This window comes from Cardiocondyla obscurior, linkage group LG03 (assembly GCF_019399895.1).
Source record: "Cardiocondyla obscurior isolate alpha-2009 linkage group LG03, Cobs3.1, whole genome shotgun sequence".
NCBI lineage: Eukaryota > Metazoa > Arthropoda > Insecta > Hymenoptera > Formicidae > Cardiocondyla > Cardiocondyla obscurior.
In genome coordinates, this window is record NC_091866.1 from 9,304,994 (window position 1) to 9,322,885 (window position 17,892).

Genomic DNA, 17,892 nt, shown 5'->3' on the forward strand with positions numbered 1-17,892 from the left:
TATCGTAAATTTCTAGGAAATTGGGGAAGCTGTAACGCGACTTGCCTCACGAAGTCTGGAGCTAAACATAGAGAAGTGCAGTGTCGCGATCGTGCGACGGACTTGCTGTCAAATGATTGCAATCTCGACAGAAGACCGTTTGATGTAAAGCGTTGTTATTACCGACGACAATGCACCAACGAGAAAAATGGTAATTTCATCCGCATAATTAAAATGTACTTTCAAAAGTCTTACCCGCGTCTTTTGTAAAATATCGTTTTTATATGTAAAAAACTGTTTTCAACAAGCTACAGAGAATATTATTAAAAGAAATATTTCTGAGATCTCAGCAAAAGGTATTTTGAGCACAAAAGATAATCTCTCTCACATAAAAAAAATAAAAAAAAAAAACATCTGCATTATTTGCAGACATCTTCACGAAAGACTTTGTCGTACAAAGTTAACAATGTCAGAGAGTTCCTTTTGCACAAGATATTTAAGATTAACATATAATTTCAAAAGTTAAATTTAAAACGCTCTTTTTCCTTCTTTCTGCTTCATATTTGTCGCGCCGTTATAATTGATGTTGAATGGAAGTTCAGAGTAATCTAACAGAGTTATAACAGAGAGAATTAGAACGCGTAGCCGCATGTAATGCTAAGTTATGCTAGTTACGTTACAGATGGTTTGGCTTGTCCAAACTTGCGGAATATGCCCTTGTCCAAAGGCGTCGGGAAACTAGAATTTATATGAGGAAACCGCGGTTCGTAACGACTTGCTTTATGAGATCACACGCGACGTCGCTCGATTTGCATGCGCATATGATGCGCCTAATACATGCGCGCGTATATAAATACGTATTATAAAGTATCCCCACCCGTAAGAACAAATATCGTTAGCATATATAGTGCGATCTTAAAAGGAGCCTTGAAGATTTCCATTAGTTTGATGAAAACATTATTTCCCACGTAATAAAAGAAAAGAAAGAAAATTAAAACTTGTAAGTAAAAGATTTCAATCAGCGTTAAGTCTTTCAAAGATTCGCACGATATATTTACGTCTATGAGTGCATGTGCCTGATACGTCTTTGTAAATAATTTAATTTTTTTCTTTCAGATTGCAAGGACAGCATAGCTGCATCGTGTGCGAACTACAGACGAATGTGCGATGTATCATCGATCGTACGAGAAAAGTGTTGCGCCACGTGCGCAAAACGGCGGCGACACGTTCGTCACAACAGACGACACATCCTTGCCAAATAAGAAAATAAAGAGCTAAAAGCTAAGAGTGTGAAAGTATTTTGAAAATAAATCCTTGCGACGGGCGGCGCATCCGTCTTGTTTTATTCATAATATCGGAATTAAGATAAAAGCGTGGTAGAAAATTTAACGCTTGTTTCACAGGTGTGACTACGTAAAGATGGAAAAAAAAATATATGACATAAGTGATATTACGAGATTATATATATTTGTAACTTTGTACTATCGCGTTTATACATATGTATATGTATATTTTGTATGATGTAACCTTAGCACCGTTTATATGCGTGTTTTACCCTTTATCAATCCGTCTTACACTCGTTAAGATAACTGCAAAACATTGCGAAAGGCCAAATACATAATTACCAGAAGCAATATTTTAATAGAGAAACGATCAAAATAGTAATATGAGACTAATACTATTAAACGATTTTTTATAATAATGAAAGTAACGCTCCCTCTTTTATGTTATAAAAAAAAATTATTGGTTAATATGTCGTTTTATTCAATATTTTATTGAATAAATAATATACTAATCATTGTAAATTTTAGGTAATATACCATTTTACGATAGAAATGTTAGAACATTTTTCTACAATCTTATAGAAACAGTTGCTTGTCGTATTGTGTAAAAATTAATTTTAATCATTCTGAAATCAAAGGATTTTCGTGCATATAAAAATGTTAAGAATGTGAAAGTATTTTTTATATGCACAAGTTAATCAACAGCATATAAAAAAATAAATTTATACTAACTACTGCTTTTCTCACAATGTACATTGTAATCTTTTGACTAATTTATGTCAAATTATTTTGTACTCAGATTTAAAATAAAGAGTTCCTTTTTTTTCTCTATTCTTTTAAAAAAAAAAAACTTAATGTTTTACAAGTATCGTCGGTTTATAAATAATTTCTAACTCGACTTATAATCAAAACTTTATAAAATCGTCTACAAATAATTAATTTATTTAAAAGTTTCTAAAAATCACAAGATTGTGTTCTTTACATATTTTGAAATAATAAAACGAGAAAGGTAATTTAAAATGCACTTAAAACTCGGCAGAATTTAGCTTCGATTTAATTTTAAATTAATTTATTCTCAATTTTCTCGCGAAATGAGGTTTGTTTCGAACCGCCATTCGCAAGAAGCTACTATAATACAACCACTTGCCGTGATAAGGCGCTATCTTCGCTATTCTGTGTTGACCCTGAAATCGTTCTCGAGTGTAGTGTGAGTCCAACCTACAAACTCCATTCATAAACCAGTTTATAACCTATACGCGTTTGTTTTGACAGTCCGCAAATGAGACTCTTGCGTTATGTGCGAGCTTACGTGATCGCAATCGAATCACGAGTAAGATTGCCTAGACAGAGAGGTGTGTAACGCACAATAAAGTAATGATTACCTGCTACACGCTGTGATAAAACTCGCGAGAAAATGTCCGCGATTATAGACGACAAAGTTGTCGCAAGTGCGCAGAGTTCGAATACTGTCAAGGAAGATCCGATTGTCGCGTTAACGGTATGTTGAATTCTTTTACGTGACCTGTATTTTTTTTTAATTTTGTCTACCTAACCGATTAATTGGTACAAGTATCATGGCGTTATTATGAATTAATATTAATTTCAGGAGAAAGTGAATGCGCTGTATCTCTTCCGAGATTGTTATTACGAGACACATTCTTCTGACGACGCGACTAAAAAGAGCACTGATGTAGAGAAAGAACTGAAAGATACCCTAAGTAAATTCGACGAGTGCAAAGGATACGAGATCGATGGCTCGCGCGCCATGTATTATTATTTAAAGGGAAAGGCTCTGAATGTAATGGAGCACGTCAATCCACAGGCTGAAGAGCTATTGAGTAAAGCAGTGAAACTGGAGCCTAAATTAATAGAAGCCTGGAATCAGCTGGGAGAATATTATTTGAAGAATGATGATATAAAGCAAGCAAAGAATTGCTTCGTCGGTGCTTTGCAACATGTATGTATATATTATTATTTTCTACCTAATGTAACACTATGATTTAAGGATCACAGATAAAAGGATGAATTATTATACTTTATATATTTTTTTTTTTCTGTTCGCGTATGTAGGATAGGAATAAAGAATCTTTGCGGAACCTGTCGGTAACCGTTCGATACGAGGAAACTTCGGCCAACGAGAAGCAAGCAAAGAATATTCAACAAAGTGTGGAATATGCTAAGGAAGCGGTAAAATTGGACACGGCTGATGGATTCTCTTGGGCTATATTAGCAGTCGCTTACCTGTCTTCCTTCTTTACAGTAGCACAAAATCCAAATATGTTACGTTTATGCATGTCGGCATACGCGCAAGCAGTAAGATAATGAATGGAAATTTTATTTACACCTACGAGTCTTATTTATATGTATATTAACCTACATTTATATGTAAATTTTATATGAAAGTTGTATGATAACTTTTTTTCTTTTTTCAGGAAAAAGATGTCAAGATGAAAAGCGATCCCGATTTATTTTATAATAAGGGAGTAGTAAGTATGAAGAAGCTTCTCTGTAACCTTTATTTTGATACTTCTACTTCTACTTGAAATTTCTTTTAGCCTGCGAATTTATTTTAGGCATTGAAATATCAAGAAGAATATGACTTAGCGTTACAATCATTCGAAAAAGCAATGGCACTCGAACCGCCATGGAAACTGCCACGCAACAAACGAGACGAATTACTGCAATATCTTAAAGATATACAAAATTCAATTAATAATAATGGATATGTAAAACCAAAACGACTACATCAGATGATACGGGTATTTATACGATTAAAAATTAATATTAATAAATAGTTAAATTATTACGACCAGCTAAATACATTGATACATGTTATTAAATTATGGGATAATATAACATGTAATTTTGGCACGATATATATATTTATGAAGTTATGATTAAATATAGGGATTGAATGTTAAACATCTAGGACCGTACAAAGATGGATCGTACACGTGTGGAGGAAAGTCTGTAAAGTTAGATTTAATTCCACTACACAAATTAACTCTTGGACTAAACACAGAAAAAGTCGTATTTGGAAAAGTAGTTTGTTGGATTCAAGACTCGGATTGCATCCCATTGTAAGTATTTACTTTCTATTGCATAACTAAATTTTTTGTGTCACATCTATAATTATTTGTCTCTTTTGTTCAGTGCTTTTTGTCTCGTGGACGAGCAGCAGACGTGTATTGTTGTCACTGTATATAATCTAGCTAAGGGTCGAGGAGTTACGGTTGGGGATTCCGTTGGTATACCAGAACCTTTTGTTATACACCAGAAATTTTCCTATATGAATAATGTTAGTGTTACATGCCCGTACGATGTAAATCAAATCTTATCGGACACGTAATAATTCATTTTTCTCTGTTCTTTCTTAGGATTTCGATTACAGATCTATTCGCGTTGAAACTCCAGTTGTACTTGTGGTTAATGGAAGAAAACTTGGTCGAGAACAACAAGCCAGCGCAAATTTACAAACTTTTAAAAAGACGAGTTAGTTAAATTAAATCATATTTCATATGTTGATCCATTGAATCACGTTCTTAATTATGTTCAATTACAAATCATTTTCTTCTCCTTATTTTTTAATAACAATACGTATTGTTTTAATAATAATACTCATGAATAGTTTAAGGTTTTACACAATATAATTTTAAAAGAAGTTTATATTTTGAAACATTATATATATAATGCCAATACAGATATTGGCAATAATCAAAAGAGAAGAATAAGATTGCATATCTAGATTATCATATTTATAAAATTTGTAAAAAAAAGGCTGTTAATTTTTCTCGTTTGTTTTAATTCTCTACTATCGATATTATTATATTTAAAAATGCAACTTGTACGTGACATCATACGCTCGTCATAATATTAGTATTTTTCTATTATATCGCGATATATTATACCGTTTATTCAAAATGCTTGTAAATCAAAATATTAAAACAATGTAAAGGTTGTTGCGCCATAATTATATCGTTTAAAAAGTGGCAGGAAACGGAGAGAAAGAAGGAAAAAGTTGTTTGCATTCAATCGTTTTGCCATTAGATCAATTTGTCGTGTAATATAAAACTTTCTGTAATATTGATTCATTCATTATCATAATATAAATTCATTTGTAAATATATCTTTTAATAATTTTTATGAAAAATATGTAAGAGAAAAAATAGTTTCTTTTTTGCAAAGAATAACCAAACTTACTACTTACATGTATGCAAACTCGTATTAAAAAAAAAAAAAAAACCGATGCATTCATGATTCTGCATACTGATAAGGAAAATTAGGCAACTCGAAAATTCAAAAAATTACTGCACACAAAGTTTCATAATTTTCTAAAATTTCGAGTTACCTAATCTTCCTTGTGAGCTAACTAAAGCGTACAAATCTTTTTCCATATACAGTATATAAAATATATGTTACTATCTCGTTTGTACGTCATTAATACGTAGATTAATTTCAAGTAAAGAACTTATTACGGTGCACTGCGGCACCACGTTCTTCAGTCAGATTGTATGTATAATTATTGCTTTTGATATATTAAAAATACATTGTATAAAGAAGTTTGCTAATGATTATAATAATAAATACTTATTTATAACAATAACAATATTTATGCATAATTGTATATATGTGGCAGAAGAATATATCCGTCCAAGGAACCTTTATAGTTAGCATCGACAAATCACAACGGTTGCCAGAATTTTTTTTCGGGGACACCATGGATCCCTGTACCGTACCGAAGTTATCAGTGCCATTTACGTTCACCGACCTACGCGCTCGTCATTCGACCCTAAATGCCTTCGATTCTTGTATAATCTACGCGCGTTATACCATCACATGTTCACCTCCCAGAGCTTAAAATAGTTGTCGATCACTTCGAGAAACCACTGACGTCTTTTCGAATCTTTGAAAGCGGGCGCCAATGTTCGTAATTGTAATTGCAGTAACGCTTCGTCGCCCAGCAGGCTATCGAGCTGCTTGAGCAACGCCGTGTCGCCGTGCAACTTTAACAAACTGGCGTAAGTAAAGATATAGTATTGCACCCGAAGACGTTGCACGGCCCATGCCTCCACGCTACGATTGCCGCTCGCCGATTGTATAGAACCCATATGCTCCGCGTACCACGGCGAAAAATAATTACTCAGCTCGAGGGCCGACAGCTCTCCGACTCCCTGCGCCTTCAGCCGTTCCTTTATTCGCGAATACACTTGAGGTGTATACACGAATACCTGGAAAAGAAATTATGTATTCCGACTATTTCGCCACGCATTTATCAAACAATTTGCGGATTTAGGGCAACAAGATGCTCGTTTGAGACGACCGTATCCAATTAACAAAGTAAGAGATTGGGACCTCTAGATTACGGCATCGTGCATCTCAAGCAGAAAGTTACGTGATTTCACTTTTACTGACATTGGCGCGATGATGTAAACGACTAGAAAGAAATAGAGTCGGCATAATAAGGAGTTTCTGTGCAGTTTGTAAACGAAACTGGAGATGCTATTAAGAGTCTATTAAGCGAGGAAGTGTATGATAAACGAGCTCCGTTTCATTTTTATCTGACCGAGACTGCGTTGAGACTGTATTCTTTTCACGGCGAGCCGATTTACGATAGCGATCGACGGATCGCATAATTAAAGAGGATGCACCAATGCAGAGAGGTAAATTTCATGCCTATTTTTATTACCGTTACGGCATTGAACTGGCTGGTCGTAATTTTACGTAATATACGCGTGTGCGTAACACGGGTGCAATTTAATTTTTTTCCTCTTCGAAGAAACATTTTTCTAACTGTGGAAATACTTAATATCCTATTTTCCCTTTTTGTTAGAATAAATCGCATTAATTATTAAACCGTTGCAATTTTATAGATTTCGAATTACATGCCATTACTTTTATTAAGAAAAAAAAAAGAAAAATTTATTTAATTTTAAATCGGTCTAATTTTTATTACGTTTACTCGCGTGAATTAATCGGCTTTGCTATTTTTTTTTTTACAACCTAACCGTTTTATTTTAATTAGATTGCTTACTTGGTAGAGAGAATTTCCCGTGATGTAGGAGGCAATGTAGTGCGAACCGAAGTTCCTAATGAATCGCACTACGCTCGCGGTATCGCCGACCGTAACGTTCTCGGTTTGCCGCAACACGGAATCGTCGAGGACGAGAGTCTCGGCGGTGCCGGCGAGTCGTTGATTATCACGGAATCTAGCGACCCGCACTAGGACGTAACAGTGGTCGCCCGTGATGAAGGACGAGTTAATGCCGAGATGCCTAGCTATAGCCGTCTTCGACCAGCTGCCGGTGAAGGCACGCCACGGCCTCTCAAGCTTTTCGAAAGTGAAGTCACGGAAATAGGCTTGTAAGAGCTGTCTGTAAACGTAAATTACGAACATAAAGAAATCACGTCGTTGCCATTTCCGAGCACCGTCTCTCAAGTCTTGCAATTAATTACTCACAATTATCGATAATAATAAATTGAGTGACTTTAAAAATATGAAATTCAAATGTAATTAATTCACGATAATAAGTGGCTAAATAAGAAAAAAAATTTTTTAATAAATTCTGATGCTGACCATTTAGTATTCGATTAAAGTATTATAGATTTATCCGCGTATACGATCGATGACGTGCCTAATATTGTCACAAAATTCCATGTGAAAATCGCCGTCGAAGACGGTGGTGCCGCCTTTGGCTGCCTGGTGTCGTTGCTTCGGCGGCAACGGCGTGGAATTCTTGAAGACGTCCAGGGTGGGCTCGCGGAATATCCAGGTCTCTGTATCGTTGCGCGGCACTACTCGCATACTGATACTTAGGTAACCGTAACGGCTGAAGACGTTCACGGCGCCGCCGAGTCGCGGACGCTGCGACTTGGTAACGCGACTGCCGATCAGCAATGCGAGCACCGACGCCAGGACGAAGAGCCGCGCGTGTGACATTTCTGAGCGGCTGTCTGGATTAATATCTGAAACACAGATCGCGGGGCCGAGGCAAAATTCAAATCGCGAGCGAACAGCGAACGGAATAAGATGGTACCCTTATCTCCTAAATTAGTCGAGATAATCTAACAATCCTGACGCAACGTTCCAGATTCAAGAATTATGCCAGTCCTGCCAAGCTTACATACCATGCGCAATTGTATCTCTATAAATAAAAAATCTTCGTGACGGTATCCACTATTATCTCATCGTGCGCCGCGCGAGAAACATTTCTTTTGTCCTATTCAAATTTGCACTACGAAACGGCACTCGCATCTTGCGAATGTTGAGCTACTGAGAATCCTCGGATCGCGCGGAGAAGCTTACACGCTGGGCTGTCGCAACTACCGGTACCCGGCCGCACGTGCACGTCTCGGTGCACAAAGTTGTCGTTACCGCGTTGCGGCGCACTGTATCTCGTTATGTGGGTCTAGGTGTGCGCCGCCGAGGTGTTTGCACGAGAGCGAAGCCAGCGGCCTTCATCCCCACCTGGGCTCGGACACCGAACGAGCACCTTGGTCTACAGTTGTTCACTCGAACAGTCCCTCTCCCTCCCCACCGCGCCCATCACGGTTTGATAATTCGCTCCTTCTTACCGATCAGGAAGGACGGCGAGCGCACATCTTCCAGACGCCAGACAACGAGTGGGCGACCGACCGTCAAGCATCCGTTTCGCTTCGTCGCGTCTCGATACGGAGGCGGACACCTCGCACGGACATTGTAATAATACAGACGACTGTCATGATTATTCAAGCCACTTTGGCGATCATCAACTCGAATTACGCTTTCGGTACAAGCTGGAAAATACGGGGTCAAAAGGATAACTACGCACGACGGCGCGCACGTGTTGCGGAATGTCAGACGATGTGTATCATAATTGCGAAACGTTCTCACGAGTGGAATTTGAATGAAAAAAAAAATTACTGCCTGGTCTACAATTTAAATTCGAATGAGGAGCGTAGGTACCTCGTGGATGCAACAATTCGCAGTTGCTCTTGGAAGGATGAAAAAAAAAAAAAAAGACGTGCCGAGAGCAATAATTAACAAAGGCGTTGCGAAGTACTTTGAATTTTGCAAGATCGCATTTTTACTCACTGGCAAATCTCAGTCATCTTGAATGTAATTTGGCTTCGGGCGCGCGCGCGAAACGGAGCGGAGAAAGTTATATTTTCACGCAATAATTTTTCGCCGATGTAAAACTCGAACCGCTCTATTGTTACACATCTATACGTAATAAGGTTTTTTTTTTTTTTTTTTAAATACATCACGAGATATATTATTGTCCTTTTCTTCCTACATTTCTACAGTTGTTCAAAGACGAGCCACAGGTCACGTAAATAATTCATAAAATATCAACGCCTCGGAGCGAAACTGTGGGCTTCAAGAAGACACGGTAATATATTACAATTATGAGAGGAGCTAGATTGCACGAAATAAAAGGGTAAAAGGCCGTTAGAACGGCGAAACGGTTCTCTCCCGCGTGCCTCTCGCAAGAGATGATTAATCCATGTCTCTTAATGTTTTTCACTCAATTAAGCATATCCGCCCGTATGTATCAAGCGCATCGATGCGTATCCGGTATGCACGCACTCTGCACTGTCTGTCACCAGAATCGGTAAAGGTCCGAGGTGCAGGCCTGAGTGAAAGTGAAATTAAACTTCTCTCTCTAACGTCGCGCAGGTGCAAAAAAAAGACTTAAAAAAATTCTGACGAGCGTACGTATCTGTTTACAAAGTCGTGCGACGTTAAAAGACGGAGTAAACGCGGAAATACGTGTACGTTGCGTGGCATCGATGTTCAATGAAACGGAAGAGGAGAATGACGCGGTTCAATAGGAGCGTAACTCGCTTTGGAAATTCTATCAAGGATAGCTGGAATTCAAGACGGAACTCTTGGCTCTGCCCGGAGCGGTACACCGATGAGCGAAGGTAGTAATTAAGTTTTCTGTCGTCCAATTTAAAAGATGAAATTACTTGCCCCGGCAAAGGGAAACAGATCCAACGAATTAGATTTGGCGGGTACAACAAAGTCAGCCCAACCGCTCTGCCAATTTATCAAACAATCGTTTAAACTATCATTTGAGTATCTGAGTATTTACCTCGACTGACGCGATAAAGAAAAGTAAAGTAACGACATTTATATAATTTCCTATTAATAATATAATATTAAAATATTTATAAATCTATATTTACCCGCGATGTGAACTATTCAACCTTTCTGACAACGGATTCCATTTCACAGATATCTATCTGCGAATAATGCATTCGTAACGGACCATGAAACGCGGCGCACTAGATATAATAGATGAGCGCGAGAGAAATTAATTTAACGTTTAATGAAGCCTCGTGGGAGCGGATAATAATTAAATCGGCCATCGGTAATAATTAACGGGGACCGGAAAGTTAAATGACGTTTATCGTGCGTTACACGAGCACGTGCAATCAAACGCGCATTGCATCGACGTTTAACTGACATAACGAGCACGCGATAGCCTAACTGAACCGCCGCGATTTTTATCCCGCAAACGACGCGTATATACGCGTCCCAATTCGTCTTTCCCGTTGTTACCGGGATTCAAGCCGGTCGTATCGTTTCGCGGCAATGTCGCGGCTCTCGACGATTCGATTTAAATTAATCCCCCGTTGACGACCGAACGCGTCGCGTCGCGTTTCCGTCGTGCTCACTTTACAGTTCGCCAGACCACTCAATCGCGGACTCTGGGGTAAACTTTGACATTCCTGTACGCTCCTGTCTTCTTCTTTGCCCCAGTGGCCTTTGCAGCCCATGAGAATACCACGAAGCGCGATTAGCGCCAAGTTTATAATTACGCAACGACTCGATTTTTATTTTTGCGCACAGAAGAATAGCCGCGCGAGCACCGCGAGATTAATTGTCCCGTTAATTTCATAAGACGCACGGGGAGTATCCTTTTATTCGCTGAAAAATAATTTCTCGATTTTGACACGGATACCGGATTAATACGGTGCACTGATATGTACCGTTCCGTTACACGTCCATTGCGTTCTCGCTCGAAATAGCTCGGTTTACGAGAAGTCTAATAGCGCTCGATCTATCAACCGTCAGCTTAAGCCTATCTTTCTTTTTTATTTTTTTCTTTTTCCTCATAACTAGCGTTCTGTATGACTAAACCTTCACTGGGTCAAAGCAATGAAGGTGAGTCACACGTGCGAGTTATTTAGCGCATATGTTTTGTTCCATTACTGGAGCAATACCAATGTTGGTGAATGTAAAATGTATTATCGTCGCAGCCCGTGCGAAGTTTCGCCTCGATTTAATTTTAAACGTCGCGACGTCGTTATAGGTCCGCCGACGTGCACGAATATCCGGTGCCACGTGAGTAATAGGAAGCCGTTTATCGATTTATTTCAAAAGAAAGATCGCTCTATATACCCAGATTCATAGCTAGGAGCCGCGAAGGAAAGTATCCATACATATTCATGAGATTACAACAGAAGCGTTCAGCGGAGAACGTCTCGATTGTTTCGCTTCCTATCGCTTTTGCCTGTCGATGATTGCATCAAACGCGCTGGTTTTTCAAGACCAACAACAATAGCGATTATTCGCATTTTCCGCACACGTAACATATTTTATAAGATCATTCTGCGATTACGAGGTAACATTTTGTTTCAGCAATTTATAGATACCTTTTTCGATAATTAGTATATTTTCTGAAAAGTATCTGTAACGTGTGGCGTTACATTAAAAAATCTCATTCACGTTTGTTATTAAATATTCGTAGACTTAAATATCGAATCTTTAACGCGCGAGCTCAAATAAAAAAGGCTACAGTGATAGCGAGACATTGAGAAAAGCTAAGTCACCAAATTAGTAAAGAGGAAGGAACGAGTTCCGCTTTCGCCGTTGCTTTCGAGCATGCGAGAGTAGTTTTCCAACTCGCGTGATTAGAATTTTACGAACATTCCTGCCGACGCGACGTTGACATAGCGCTCTTACTTTCAGTTCAGAACCGTTTTGCCTAATAAATTAATCCATAAATTCCGAACGGTAGTCGTAAACGCAGCCGGCGATGTAATTTCTTTTTCATGCGATGCGACAATTTGTTTATTTAAAGTTCACGCATAAGATTTTAAAATGACATGACACTTTCGCAGTGGCCAATACTTTTACCGAGTGTAAAGTAGAAAGTACGTGAAATTTAACGTTGGTTCACCGAGAGTACGCCGGCACGTTTCTGTACGCTTGATTGCCGGCACCGTGAACGATAAATAAAATTGTGTAATGTAATATATTCGCGAGAACATCTGTAAAATACCAAATGTCCAGTCCTATGCGGATTTCTTAGAAAACTGTACAAACATCTAAGATAATTTCTTGAAAATGTTATTTGTTTGATAATAACTAAATACTGTAAGGCGTAAAATCGATAATACAAATGCAGCTGGTAATTGCAACGTGAAAATATCACTGTAAAACGATCTAAAAAGCTTAGCAACGTCACGTAATAAGACATAAAATTTGCAATTGTAAATTTTCCGCGCGCCTCATTTACATCGATGAACAATAGATTAAACTGATATTATCACCGATTTCTGTTGAATAATTTTCCGATTGCCAAGAAGTCTGTACAGCAAAATGTTTTTTTAATGATAAATATGTACGTACGTTTAATTGCATTAGTAATATATCGACGTCACTAACGAACAGATGAATAACAAAATATCTGCATTGTGAACAAGACAAGATAAATTCAGTTGAAATATAACAAAGAGGTTACATAAACCTCGTAAAGAATAAGATATTATAAAGACCTATGTTGCAACATTTTTTTTTTTTTTTTCGACAATTCGATAAATTTAAGATACGAACCGAAGGCATGAAGTCGACAGGAAACTGAAAGGTCCACTTGCCACAACTTCCTATTAGCACATTTCTACCATTAAGATCGCAGTGAATTGTCGTGACGTAAAGGAAAAAAAAAATCTCGGTCGAAGGATAATAATTGAGCATACGGCCGGTTGCGATTCGCTTGTTGCGGTGATATACGGCGGCGCAGAAGCCAATGGAGAAGAATTATTTAAGTAGCCTCGCGGTAGTAACTATTGAAAGGGGCATATTGCGCTGTCCCATTAGACACAGGAAACGCGATCACGGAGCGTCGAATGATCCAAACAACCGCTTTAGATCTAATTGAGGTAGGTCCAACTAAACAGACTAATCAGCGGCAGCTACCGCGGTGGCAACAGATGCCCGATGCATGCGTTATCTACGTAACCCATCATCGAGCAAAACTGATTGTAAAACTTGGCATTTGAATTTAATTTCACGCCGGTGTTATAGGAAAAATACGGGCACTGGGTTACGGAAAACAGGTGCAGCATCGAGGTAGGTGTATGTTTCGCTCGTTAGTGAAACCAGTTCTGTGCTATTTTGAAGTAGGAACAATATTTTCAAGTAAAATACTAACGAGATCGAGAAACACGGCTGCGAAGTACAAACGAACTGATGTGAGATCTCTTTCTTTCTCTCTATGAAATACATCAAGATAAATTCTTATTTTATTACCAGCTTCAGTTTGTAATCTTGCAAAATTTTATTCTTTATTATATAAATTATACACATATATTGTTCGTATTAATTCGTAAAGAGAAAGAGAAAGAGAGAAAGAGAAATTTAAAAAGTAGAAAATTAAATTAAAAGTTCTTGTTTAAAAGAATTAAAAAATTAGCCTATTCTGCCGGATCACACAAGTATATTTCATTTCCGTTGATTGACTTTCCCCTACGGTAAAGCCTCCCTCCTCGTAATGCTAATTGTTATGGGTCACTGACTGTACGCTTGTTACAAGACACTAGAAGATAACTCGAACTTTCCAACGTTGCCACTCTAATCAACTGTACACTTGTTGCATTATATTTTTCCGTCTCAATTAATATCAAATTTAATCACAATCATATCTTTTTTTTTTCTTTTTCATAAAATATGTTGCTTATTGTAAAATTAAACTCGTAAACTTTTTACAGTTCTTAGATTACTCGATTTCGTAATCTACAACTCATTCATTCAGATGTGAATATTCGCATATTTCTGAGAACGTGAAGAAAGACTAAATTAAATTGCTTCACATTACTCGTATTAAAAAAAAAAGGAGCTATTATTAGTGTATAAATTGTGTAGAATGTCTTAAATCTTCATCGTTCCAGTTGGTACGATTAATTCACATAATTAGAACTTATCTTGCATAACCGCCGGATACGGTGATAAAAACAATAACTACACGTGTTTAATTATACTAAATAATATACCAATGTAAGTCAGAAATCTAGACAGACGGTAATTTCGGTAATATTACGTGATAGCGCAACGTGAATGTGTAAACTGGTTTGACTCGTATCCTACCAACGTTTGAAACGTGATGTCTCGAAAATGACGATATTGTAATTTTAATCGAAAATAATCACCGAGACCAACGTGATTTTTTTTTTCTTTTTTTTTTTTTGCGATTAGATAAGAAACATTACATTAAAGTTTTCAAGGAATTGAAAATTACCTCCCACAAAGTGGCATTAACGATATCGTTCCTATCATCGATGCGTGTTGCGCAATATATTCATTGAATTGCGGATGCAGTCGATTACTCGAACGGCAATCTGACTTTTGAGCGAGTTAGCCTTCTTGACAAACGCTTAACCTTCTTTTTCGCGTAAAACCAATTCCGTATGCGTCGCGATCGAGGTCATTCACTCGACTGACGCACGAATGTAAATTAATCTTGTTGTCGCGTATGATCCGGCAAAGCAAGCCGTTTATTTTTAAAAGTGCATTAAGAGATACAACTTAAACTGGTCTCGCCAACCTCTTTTAAGAAAGAAACATCAGTAGTCACGATTTGAAATAATATTTTACAAAAATGTACTCCAAAAAAAAAAAAAAAGAAAACGTGATTACATTTCTATTGAAAATTCCTGATATTCAGATTCGCTGAGAATAACAACGTAGAAAATATAAAAGGAAAGGATATGCGGTACTGAAAAATATTTTAAATAACCGTTTTTTCTGTCAGTCTTCAAAAAATGCATGTGTGGCATAAAAGTTATTTACGAGAAGCCGGAGCTGAACAAATTCTTTTTAATCCCGAACAGATTCCTATACACAAAGCGTATGTCGTTAAAGGATTTAACCGAGGCTTCTTTTCATTCTACCTGCATTCCCTTTGTCTCGCCAAACGGGTAAAACCAGATTTTTGCGAAATTGCGCGGATCGAGGGTTGTTATTTCTCCGTAAAGTGTTATTACCCCACGAAAAAAATCTTTCTTTTATGCTCGCGAGATTCCACCTGACATTTGCATAAATATTCAATGCCCGCTCGCACTTAGAATACTATATACATATACATAAAATATAATTCTGTAGATTTAGTCATACGTTATAAATAAATGTTTTAGATATTTCACTTTTATGCCGGTATCGATTCCTTACGTCTTTATTTTTTTTAACCTTCTTAACTGTGCCACAGTTTATGCATTTATTTCGATTATCTATTAAATATAATGCTCGCGACATTATGGCTGATTGCAAATGCTTCTCTAAGAATCCCCCTCATCTATTATTAACTCAAAAGGAGAATATCACGATTTTATGGCAATAAACCTTACATAGAATTCCCTGTGACATTTAAGCCAGAAGTGGCGACCGCATCCTCACGTAGCAATGCAAAACTCTACCAGTCGATGGAATGCATCTCCTTGTTCTGGTTGCAACACGAAGGAACCCTATACAGTACAAAAACCTATCCGGGAACATCTCGACGATAATCACGTCTTCGTCGAGAATGTTTAAGTTGATTTTATAAGATGCAGTCCTCGAAGGGGAATTTTATTTATATTAATAAAAATGTCATCTATCGCATTAATTATACGCAAATATAAAAAGACTCGATAAGTTAATATTAAAAGAAGAACGCTTTTAAAATAATCTCATAGCAATGCCGTCACGTCTGTAGATTATATTGTCGGTGTCAGAAATAAATTTCTTCTTTAATAAAACTCAGGAACAAACAAATATATATATATATATATCTTGGAAATTTTAATTCCTGGGCGCAAGAAGCAATTTTTTCGGCTCGGTCACAGTACGTCGTGATCGCTGACAACGTAGAATACGAAGCGTTCAGTCATATAAATTAGGAAGTAATTCTGATGAGTCAAGTATTAAAATTTCGCTTAGATCGAAATTCTGTTGTCTAAAAAACGCTGCGGTTTGACGTTCCGGTACGACATACGATATAGTGACAAAAAACCGAGTAATTTTGACGGAAAAAGCAACTCATGTTTCTCGGAAAAGTACGATCGCACGTGGGCCGGTATGCATGTCGATCTAACTCTTATCAAAGTTGTAATCGTTCCGATCCGTCGCATCATGTTAAAGTTCGCATTATAATACAAGTAGCGAGTTGTTGACGGCGTGTAATTAATATAATCGATACAAATCACGTATCACGAGGAGCACGTCGATATCTCGGTTTAAACTCGAGTTCGTTGTCTCGGCACGTTTCTAAGAAACGTTGCGGCCGCGCGATAAGAAAGCACGGTAACTTAATTCTTCGTAATACGAATTTTAATGTTACTATAAAGCTGTACTACGATATATTTTCTCGACATTTTTATTACCGTCCCTTTCATAGCATTAATTTCCACCCTCAAGATAGCCCGCGAATGCAAACGTCATAAATATGATTACCGTGTTCGTTAATACTACATTATCTCGGCCGACCGGTGTCAAAAATGTAACGCACACGCTCGCAGTAGCGTGAGGCTTAATCTCGCGACAATTCTCGCGTTATCCCCCCGTTGCCTTTGTGATTAATGAAAAAGATATACGGCCTACAGCCTGATTTGCGATTTCTCAGTGGACAGTAAGTAGCGTGTACGTTGCGATAGGCGCTAACCACTTTGCGTTTCCTATGCAGCGGTACATTACCGTCGCGTTAACATTTACATAATAGAGGAATAACGTGTAAGCATCGACGCCGCGCGGATGCGATAATACCCCAGCAGGACTTGAAAACAAACCACCTTTTCCATTCTTCCCCGCCCGTCCGATAAGGTCTAAAAACTTAATTATAATTTCCATTCTGACTAGCCTTAGGTGCCGTATTCCGCATAAACGAACGTCTTTATTTCTTTGATAAGAAAAGTTTTCTTTTTTTTTTTTTTTTTAACTCGCCTATGATCGGTGACTCGTATGCCAAGCGCGAAGCAATTAAAATAATAACGACGACGAGACAGATGAAGGCGAGACGCGCGATAAGGTCAGCGGAGTCAGCGCAATTCACGAATGATCCGCTTCAATAGCTCGAAAGTACACGCGTGGCCAGGTATCCTGGTCGCGAAGCCGTGCAACGCGGTATTACTGTTGTAAGTTTCGTTCCTGGTGGAAAATGTAGGTAACCGGCATAAGGACGATCGGCGAGCGCATTCGCGGCACGCAAGCTGCGGTATAATGCAACGGAGATCTATCGAGTCTACGAGTATCCCTTTATTCCGGGTGCTTGCGCGATATCCGCGGCGCGGTATCGCGTGCGGCCCGCCCCGCGGTCGAGTGTGAAAGTGCGTGCCCGATACGGGTGATAGATGTGATGAAAACCGACGGGCAACTTTAAATGGCGCGGTCGAG

General features: G+C 38.1%; 3 protein-coding genes across 6 annotated transcripts in view; 2 read left to right on the forward strand and 1 right to left on the reverse strand.

Annotated features, from left to right (window-relative positions):
* Positions 1 to 2,277, forward strand: part of LOC139113926 (A disintegrin and metalloproteinase with thrombospondin motifs 7) — a 35,639-nt gene extending 33,362 nt beyond the window's left edge. The window contains exons 15-16 of the mRNA XM_070675383.1: positions 17 to 190; positions 1,096 to 2,277. Coding sequence (XP_070531484.1) covers positions 17 to 190; positions 1,096 to 1,241 — 320 coding nt within the window. The 3' untranslated portion in view covers positions 1,242 to 2,277. The remainder of the gene's footprint in view (positions 1 to 16; positions 191 to 1,095) is intronic.
* The window catches only part of Tsl (membrane-attack complex domain containing protein torso-like), a 192,467-nt gene that overhangs the window by 164,615 nt on the left and 9,960 nt on the right, over positions 1 to 17,892 (reverse strand). For 3 of the 4 annotated variants that reach the window (XM_070675374.1, XM_070675375.1, XM_070675373.1), the window contains 3 exons: positions 7,895 to 8,225; positions 7,294 to 7,633; positions 3,765 to 6,490 (listed from right to left, as the gene is read on the reverse strand). The exons of the other annotated variant lie outside the window; for it this stretch is intronic. In XM_070675374.1, coding sequence (XP_070531475.1) covers positions 6,095 to 6,490; positions 7,294 to 7,633; positions 7,895 to 8,199 — 1,041 coding nt within the window. In that variant the 5' untranslated portion in view covers positions 8,200 to 8,225 and the 3' untranslated portion in view covers positions 3,765 to 6,094. Of the gene's footprint in view, positions 1 to 3,764; positions 6,491 to 7,293; positions 7,634 to 7,894; positions 8,226 to 17,892 lie in introns of those variants that run through there. 4 annotated transcript variants of the gene reach the window in all.
* Positions 2,470 to 5,868, forward strand: LOC139113921 (tetratricopeptide repeat protein 5). Its single transcript, XM_070675372.1, has 8 exons — positions 2,470 to 2,760; positions 2,869 to 3,219; positions 3,333 to 3,575; positions 3,695 to 3,748; positions 3,836 to 4,021; positions 4,170 to 4,342; positions 4,416 to 4,560; positions 4,640 to 5,868. The coding sequence occupies exons 1-8, from the start codon at positions 2,677 to 2,679 to the stop codon at positions 4,757 to 4,759; spliced, it is 1,356 nt and encodes a 451-aa protein (XP_070531473.1). The 5' UTR covers positions 2,470 to 2,676; the 3' UTR covers positions 4,760 to 5,868.